The sequence below is a fragment of the Apaloderma vittatum genome, unplaced genomic scaffold (assembly GCF_000703405.1).
Source record: "Apaloderma vittatum isolate BGI_N311 unplaced genomic scaffold, ASM70340v1 scaffold12717, whole genome shotgun sequence".
Classification (NCBI taxonomy): Eukaryota; Metazoa; Chordata; class Aves; order Trogoniformes; family Trogonidae; genus Apaloderma; species Apaloderma vittatum.
In genome coordinates, this window is record NW_009725750.1 from 2,375 (window position 1) to 11,538 (window position 9,164).

The 9,164-nt window shown below is 51.3% G+C and overlaps 1 protein-coding gene across 1 annotated transcript in view; it reads right to left on the reverse strand.

Annotated features, from left to right (window-relative positions):
* Positions 1–373: 373 nt before the first annotated feature.
* Positions 374–9,164, reverse strand: part of USP31 (ubiquitin specific peptidase 31) — a 13,600-nt gene continuing 4,809 nt past the window's right edge. The window contains exons 7-15 of the mRNA XM_009873024.1: positions 8,449–8,560; positions 7,798–7,892; positions 7,188–7,265; positions 6,561–6,690; positions 5,183–5,302; positions 4,784–5,009; positions 3,792–3,950; positions 2,948–3,100; positions 374–1,917 (exon numbers count right to left, since the gene is read on the reverse strand). Of these exons, the coding sequence (XP_009871326.1) occupies positions 374–1,917; positions 2,948–3,100; positions 3,792–3,950; positions 4,784–5,009; positions 5,183–5,302; positions 6,561–6,690; positions 7,188–7,265; positions 7,798–7,892; positions 8,449–8,560 (2,617 nt within the window). The remainder of the gene's footprint in view (positions 1,918–2,947; positions 3,101–3,791; positions 3,951–4,783; positions 5,010–5,182; positions 5,303–6,560; positions 6,691–7,187; positions 7,266–7,797; positions 7,893–8,448; positions 8,561–9,164) is intronic.

Here is a 9,164-nt window from a genome sequence, read left to right on the forward strand (position 1 = left end):
GCGCGGACACGGCCTGCTCGGAACAAGACCAAAGGAATATCAGTTCACAGCTCTACAACGCACACTACTGTCAGTACAACTGGGTTTCAGATTTCAAACCTTGAATCTGAAGAAAGCTGTTGCATTTTCTATAAAGAGACTCCTGTACAAGTGCTATGGGACAGCTGCATTCGTGTTCAACAACTCCAGCTAGACTACTTGCATCAGAGCTGGCTGCCTGTGGCTATTTGGTTTGATGGCAGAATCAAAAGGCGCTTTAACAACTTGCAGTTAACTTCTCCTTAAAACATACATTAGGCACGTGAACAAAAAAACAAGAGCTCAGAATAAATTAGCTTCTCAGCAGAAGAAAAAACACCTGGATTGCAGCATTTCACTGAGGTTCCAGAGAAGGCCGTACAGACACCTGCATGCTGGAAGGTAATTTTTTCAGCGGCTTGTCAGCAGGCTGCTTGCCACTGACAGGAGGAGACTGGACTCCGGGATCGAGCTGGGAAGACTTGGACTTGCGACTGGATAGCAGAGAGTGTTTGTTGGGTGTAGCATCTTTTGGGATGAGTTTTTCTTTTGCGGTAACGTTGGCATTGGTTTGAGAGGCTGGTGGGACAACACCTTTCTCCGATTTGTCTTCCAGCACATTTTTACTGCCTGACTTGGAACTGCCACTCCCTGTCTTTTTCGAGAGCATCGTCGTCTTCCCCAAGTCTGCTGACCTCCGTGTCTCCTTCTGCCTTAAGGCCGATTTAAAGAAGGACAATCCTTTCTCTTCTGACTTGCTGTCCCTCTTCAAACCAGAACGCACACCAACATTTGGGGACCGCAGGTTGGCCATGGAGGAACTCCGCACGTGCTTGCTGTCCACTGCTCTGCTGTCGCTCCTGGAGTGGCTTATCCGCGGGGAGCTCGTTCTCGAACTGCTGGTAACGCTCGTTTTATCTGACCCCAGACTTATCTTAGAGCCCTCCCTGCTGAGGCTTCGGTCTGAAGTCCGGCTCTTCCCAGCGGAAGAGCCCTTAGTCAATGAGCCTGATGGGGCTTTCTTGGCAGCTGTGGAGGATGGAGAAGAACCTGACTTTTGCTTCTGTTGAGTTGGCGGGATTGCCACCTCAAGGGGCTTCGTGCTGTGGTCCTTCCTAGTCTGAGTGGGAGCAGGAGACCCATGTCGCCCACTGGCCCTCGAGGAGTCCGTCTTACTTCTAGACCGGGAAACCTTCTGGGAACTCTTTAGTGGAGGAGGAGAAGAGTGAGAGACCTTGGTCTCTTGGGCAGATGAGACTGTCCTTCCCTTCCTCAAGCTTTTGTCTGGCTCAGAAACCCTCTTGGAGCCGTGAGCCTTCTTAGGGGTGCCATCCCCCTTTTCTGCAGCCAGCCCGGTCCCACTGGGGGTCTTCACCTCCTTGACTGGAGAGCTATCCACAGAGTCACTCTGATCAACGAAGGCGATTTGATTGTTGTTATCAAAAGGGTCCAAAGCAGGGTGACTCCTCTCTGGCTGCACAGAGCTCTTCCCGTAGCCATCTGAAAGGTCCGAGCTAGATGTCCTTACAACAGACTCTTCCCTGAACGACCCTTCCATGACAGCCAAAGGAGCTCTGCGAGCCGTCTTGTGCTCTCGTCGACTGCCATCGCAGGGCTCCAAGTAGCTGCTGGAGAGATTCCTCAGGCTGCCGAAGCAAGAGATGGAGACCTTATCGTCAGCAGCCTCCCCGATCTTCTCCAGGGTGGAAGCAGAGGTATGTACAGGAGAGTCTCCGGAGAAGCGCGACGGAGAGTTGGAACGCAACTGCAGTTTTGCAGAGAGTGACCACGAGGGCCTGACACCGTTTTCACTCACTGCCAACGGGCTGGTGACAGAAGATCTAGACGACAAGCTCTGACGCTGGACACTTCGCACAAATGGCCGAGTTGAAAATCCTCCTGCAGAGAAAGAAAGCCACACCCTCAGTAAGAAAGCCGAGCCCACCCATCCGCAGACACTTCTTCCCTAAGCGAGCCGGGCAGCCCACCCACCCCACGCTGGACGCCTATCCCCTCACGCCTGCTGCAGGCTCAGGTTCTTCCGCGAAAGCTGAATAAGGAATTCAACAACTGTCATTTGGTAACGGTCACCTGCAAGTAATTCTGAGGCCTGTAACTGAAAATCCAGGTTTTCCTCTCGTCCCTGAGCAGCAAGAGACCAAACACAGGTTTAGCACTCTGGGAAGTCCTGGAAACTAGTGACTGGTTCATCAGCTACAATTATGCTCCTAGAAACACATTCTTCTGTAATCCAGAATATTTCCCACAGCGCCCTGGAAAAGGCAAAGGAGGATTCCTGCCTCTTTAAAGCAATATATTTGTATTTACAAACACAAAGTACAACAATAAGCCTTTTAGATGAGACTACCATGGCTAGATGTGACAGTTATCACCACCCTGCCGCAGGGACAGCTCTCGATCCCCTTCCAAATACTCAGACTGACCTGTGAAGCTCCACGATTTCAGACATTATAAGGCACCACGTGGAGGCCAGGCAAAGCCAGGAACTGAGCAGTTATTTGCAAGGACAAGGGAATCTGTGTATCTTCTCACCTCTCTGGGAGCAGCCAGAGGACAACTAGTACTTACGCTAAGCTATAGTGATACGTGGGCCTCCCTGCAAAGGTGCTGCAGTAAAACCCAGAAAAACCAAGCACAAGAAGTTCTTGACTGAAAAGCTTGGTTGATGACATTTCCTTTCTTTGAAAGTTTCCTTCAGGTTCCTGCCCTGCTCTTCTCCAACCTTTCATACCAGAGAAAAGCTCACCTGTGCTAGAACCCATCTGCTCCTACGGACACAGCGCCTGCGTCCCCCAGCTGCTAGAGCAAGTGCCCCTCGTAACCGTACTTTGCAGCTACTTCATTAGGGAGCTTGTAACAGAAAGACTAGCGGCCCAGTAACCCCACGCCCAGCAGCGCCAGTACACACCGTCATCTTCACTCCTCTCCCCAGCCAGCTCTACCGATTCCGAGAGCGAGGCCAGAGACGTGCGCCGCGACGATGCTGCTGAAGCGATGCTGGGCTGCTTGCTGCCGGGCAGACGGCTGACCCAGTGCTCACAGAGCGAGGAGCTTGTGGAACCTGCAAGGAACCGGGCACACACATCAGGCCAGAGCGTGAAACCCTGGAAGGCCACCGAGAGTCAGGTCGTACTGTTCTGTCTGAGCTTCGATGGGCTTCCGGACTCTGGAGCTGGCCCACACAGCCACAGCACCCAGAGAGAACAAGTCTTTGCTTACAAAATAGTTATGGTCACGAGGGAAAGACAGAATTGTGCTTGTCCCGGCACGCTGTGGATGGCAAGCAGCAGTGCAGCCGCGGGCAGGCAGAGGGCAGTCCTTGAGCTGCACGAAAAGGCAGCGCAAATCCTCTCCCGAGCAAAGGCAGGTCCTCAAGCCTGCACCGCCCCCAGCTCGGCCAGATTCAACCACACGCCCAGCAGCTGGCTGCCCACCCCAGACCGACGGACAGAATGAGCGAGTCACGCCTCTACGTCGTGGTTTTGACACGGGCATCTCTGAGCAGAACCACCGATGGGGGGCGGAAGGGGGCTCCCCATCTCCACAGCCTCTCGGCCACAAGCAGCCTGCACAGAAGAGGAGGCCGTTTCCCACAGACCCGGACACACAACAGGAGACTCACACAAGCCTCGATGAGATCTGGGACAGAGAGTAGGGACCAGAGCAGAGCTGGGCAGAAAATTCTTCAGAAAGACACGCTGTCCACCAAAGACAAACTACAAGCACTCCGTGGCAAGGCCAGCAGGACTCACCTGCCACAGAGCTGTTAGCAGACCATGATGGGATTGCTGTGCGTCTCTGGTAGAAAAGAATATAAGCTGTCTGCTTGCAGACTTCGTTCTCAGAAAGTTGCTGAACATCACTGTCATCAAAGCAGTACCACTGGCCATCAACTGAATTTTTGCAATACGCTGAGGGAAAACACATTACTGTTAGACTTTCCTCACTCCTACTACTCTCAGGTTTGCTGTATAACAACTTAAACACAACCCGATCCACTACAATGGACTCAGAGGAGAATTAATGGAACAGACTTGTTCGTGCAACACACCCTCTTCCAGTCTGACTGGCAAAGTGGGGCCAGAGGCCACCAGAACACAGTAACAGCTCGCGTTCCAGGATTGTCTCTGCTCACAGCAGAGCCCCATCTGAGGTGGCTCCGTCCACTTCACCTTCTGTTACTTGTGGTGGGCTGCCTCCATCTGTGAGTGTCCTTCTGCCTGAGCCTGCTCAGAGATGTACGTCAGGGGCAAAACCACACACACATATTTTCAGGACTGCTGGGAAGCCACACAAATCCTAAGAACAACCAGGCAACCTTGTTTATCTCTGGCTGCTCTGGGAGCTGCTGGAACAAGCAGAGGCAGTCATACACTGGCTGTGCATACAGGCAAAATGCAAAAATTTCCTGTGTGTAACAGTCCCTTGCAACTACAGAAGTTCTGCACTGAGTGGCCAGGAGCATTTCTGAAACATGAAAGGCTGCCTACATTACTGTAAAAAACAAACAAACAAACAAAAAAACAGAGAAAGAAACATACAGTAAGACATCTGGGGTCAACAGGCTTTGTTCCATTCCTCAAAGTCATAAAAGTTACCCCTCTGGTATTACACAGCCAGCCCTTGCTAGGTGGGTTAGGTCATTTGATCAGGAAAGATGAAGAAGATGCAGACGCTCAATAGAAAAATATGACCTTTTGCTTTCTGAAAGCATCCAACACGCCCGATACTGCTGGATACTTGCCTGTGTAGTGTCCCCCCTGCATGGTGCCGTGATGATTGCAGACAGCGTACAGGTCATAGATATAGTCCTCTGGATCCCTGCCAAGCCCGTAAGGTCTCCTCCAGGGTGACCAGTGAGACGGCAGACTCCAGCTGCTCTGACTGCGCTTAACAACATGCGGAGTCATGTCCAAGCCACTCAGGGGGAATTTAACCATGTTCTGAAGTTTCATCCTTCGGTCTCCTTCCTGCATAAACACACCGGCACGAGATGAGCGGCAGCGAGGCCACTGCACTCCAGAAAAACAGAAATCCGGGAGAGGAATGCGCAGGGCAGAACCGCTGTTTCTGGAGAGGTGGTGTGGTCAGGTCACCCCCTGGCTGAGCAGCAGTCACCCAGCACCGCTGCAGCCATCCTTACCTGTCTAAACCTTTTGAGATGGATGATGAGAACATCAGGTAAGGTCCAGAGGCTCAGCGTGATGCTGCCCTGCTGCAGCTGCTTGCAGTGTGGGCATCGCCACGCATCATCTGGGGCAAGCTACAAGGAAGAGGCACAAGTGGGTATTAGTTTTCAAATTCCAAGGCTATTTTCACTAAACCACTGTTCCTCTGCTGCCTCAGGCCCAGTGCAGACACTGACCCCTGCAGCCCTCTACCTCCAGCATTTATCAAGCTCATTGAAAACGCAGGGTTCCCAATGATGCTCTTCAAAACAGACACATGCACCTCTTGCAGGAGGCACTTCCCTCTGCAAGGCAGAGTTCAGCTAGTGCTGGTGTGCAGCAGGCAGGCTGAGCAGCCTGAACAAAAGCATTTTCACAAGAAAGCCAGTAGCAAAGAAAGAACTGAACAGAAAGAAGACAGGTGTACTTGGAATTTTATCTCTAGCACCTCATTGCCCTCTGGAAACACTCTTCCTCCCTATGTCCCGAAGGCATCAACTTACAAACTGCAGAGATTTTCACTGTCCACCATGCAGAACATGTCTTTTCAAAGACACAAACATGACATGTGCTTCCCACAACAGCCCAGTGCTCAGAAAACTCAGAAGCCAGAGAGCTTTAAGCTGTCAAACAACAACTGTTCCCTCACCTCTGAAAAGAAGCAACAAATGAGGTTCCAAAGTTATTAAAGCTCACTTACAGGTCCACAGCACAACTCTAGGACCATCCCTTTTTACAGCAGCTTGGAGACCTCTGGCAGAAAGACGTAGATTGCTCACGTGTTCCAGGCAAGGGCCAGATCAGATTCATCTCTGCTCTGCCCTGTGATACACCATCACTCCTGCCACCCCAACTTCTCGCTCAGCTCAGGGTGTGAGGAGGAGGAGGAGAGTGGCCACGTTTCTGCAGAACTATGCTCAGTGGTCACTGAGCTGCCGTTCAGAGGGTCCCTGCTCAGTGGGGGTTGCCTTGAGTCCACCCCAGCCCTGTTAAAGCTCAGAAATACACAACTTCTCCAAGACTGAGCAGTCAATGAAGAAGCCAAGTTTTTCTAACTCTATACAATGTACACCAGAAAACGACATCACTATTTCATAGGGAGGAAACAGCAGAACAGAGAAGTTCTCATACCAACACTCACAGGGCAAAAAACCCCACAAGCAGTACCTCCCACAGACCTCTCCCCTGTTAGCACAACAGGTAACTGCTGTTGTGTTACAGATTTATTTTGCGGTCTTAACATACAAGTGTTTGCAGAAAACAGCTCCCTGCTGAGTGTGGGAGTTGATGTAGCACATGGACCAGCCAGACCTGCCGAGTCCTGGCTGCTCTTCTGACTTGTCTTGTCCCTACCTGTTCCTCTTTGGTGTACAGTTGGAAACACTGAGATAAAGTGCAGGTCTGAGGTTGATGATGAAGCTCTCTCTGCTGGCGGACGCTTTCGGAGTCTGGAATATACTCCTCTTCAGTATTCACAAACAAGCTGCATCAGGGAGACAACACGATTACCGGCTCATCCACTCGCCCCCCACGCTGCCGAGTAGCTGCTGTGAAGGGACAAGCAGCAGCTCTTCCTGCACTTGTCCCATTTCACATGAGAGAGAGTTGACTGGCAAAAGGCAACACAACTGAATGCAGGGGGAAGCAGCATCACCGGGCACCCACTCCAGTTTACTTCAGACAGAAAAAGCTACTCACTGCCCACAAACTTTCTCACACGAGTATGATTTGTCAGGGAAGGAGCCACATGTGAGATGTCTGCTCCATAATGCAAAAACTCAGTTAACAGAGAGAAGGACTCTGAAGACAGAGCAAGTGTAGGGCCCCCAGCCTCATGTGTCCCTGCGGGCAGGGCCCAGGGCACTGGGAGGACTTTGTGAGGGGCCTCCTGTTTGCTGAAGGGTGCACAATTCACACAAGCAAGCCACAAGCATCGTTCTTGAGGCAAACATACTTTAACGCCTTCTACTTCATACTTACTAATCTTTAGTTTCTTTGTCCCATTCTACCACTAATTTCACATGAGCAGTTCCCCCCTGTCCACAAGACTTCAATGCCCTGGAGAGAGGAGCAGAGAGAAGTTAGACCACCTTTCAACTCGATACTCATGTCATCTTTTACATGCACATAACATCTCTCTGCTAGCCCTTCATCCTTCCGCCACCCCCACACAGCTCAGGTCTGCCAAGGGATTAGAGGAATCCACACAGCATAGAATGTGACAAAGCTGGCAAACTGCATTTACCTACGTTACGTTAGTTCTGTATACAAATGCACACTTATTTACAGAAAAGGCATCTACAAAATTTCTAAAGAATACCAGTCACTAAAAAAATAAAATAAATTTAACACGTGGAGTAATACTGTTGTTCCGTTCTCCATTTCCAAGAAGGACAGACTCCAGATGGCACGACATACAACTGAGCAATCCTCTCACAGCTTCTCGAGGACATTCAGTCATTTCCCAGCTCCTTGGGCCCATGAAGTCCATTCCCCACACGCAGGCTGTCCCTTTCTGCACGGCTACACACCGAGTACACAGCCCACAACCCCCTCCCCTCCCCACTCCCGGGACCAAGGCCCAGCTCACCTTTCCACCGTCGGATGGCAGAGGGGTCGCTCTTCCTGAGGTAGCAAGTACGTTATGCCCACGACACTGACCACTCGCAAGCTGAACGGGCAAACCTGCAACAAAGAGAGCAGGAGCCATCGCAGTGACTCAGACCCAACGCTCCTGTGTGCAAACCTGCTCTCAGCACTGGCTGACGCATACTTCACCCTAGAACGTGTGTGCTACATGAGAAAGCAAAGGCACAAGTTCTCAAACACGCCTACACCAAGTGGCTAACAGAGGGGTGAGGTCCAGCAACTGAGGCTTTGCGCCCAACAGCTCCTCTGCAACACCCCTCTGCTCTCCGAGGGGGTCCTCACCAGAAACACGCAGTTACTAAGCAAATGTTCAAGCTTCTCTTTTAAGCAAACGCCAGCAACCAGTAGATTTCCAGTGCAGAAAGCAACACTGATCTCTCAAGCGCTTCTTGAGGGCAAGGAAGGAAGCAAAGCACGCAATTTCTTCACCTGATCGTCTGACCTTACCTGCACCTCTCGGCCAACAGCAGGCAAAAGCACCAGAGGTGCAATACCAGACTTGGACACAATTGCACAAAGAAATACTGGCTTCCCCTTTAGCTCACATCACACAGAGCTGGAAGCCTCAAAACAGACGAACCATTTGCCTCACCTGCACACAGGCTGCAGGTCGCAGGAAATACTGCATCTTCTCCAGAATTTCCTTCTGCAGAATATCCCAAGCAATCGTCTTCTCCAAATGCAACACAAAGGGCAAGCCAAACCTACAGGAAGGAACAGCATTTGAGGGAACAATTAAATCCTGTTCCCAAGTGGATCCCCAAACTCTGACAGTGCCACCCTCCCCGTCACTCAGCATGCTTTGGACGAAAGTCCCCAAAAACCAGGCACTTAAACTTGTCTCCGGAGCAGAGGTGCTTAACCCTGAGGCAGCTGCCCCGCCAGTGCCCTCTGCAACAGGCTGCAGCCCTGCTCTGTGCGCAGGCGGCTTGCTTCGGGCCACAGAGCTTCGCAACCTGCCTGGGATGACTTTCAGCGAAACAAACTTCAGCAACTGAGAGAGTTCTCAGTTCACGGTTGGTACAAACGCCTTCATCATGGCCATTTCTCACCTCTGCCCACCCCCTGTTTGCTCTCCAGTTAAGAAACTCCCCACATCACAGGACCTGGTCAGAGGTACTTGCTGCTCTCTGAGGCAGACAGCTCTACAGAGAGGGGGTAAGACCTTCCACCCGTCTGCATTCACTGCTTTTCAGGAACACCGGACTGTCTGAAGTTCACCAAAATGATCAACATTTTGCTGCACTAATTAATGGGTTTTGATCATGTTCTTAAGCACCTAAGCTAGCCCGGAATTCAAACTGACAC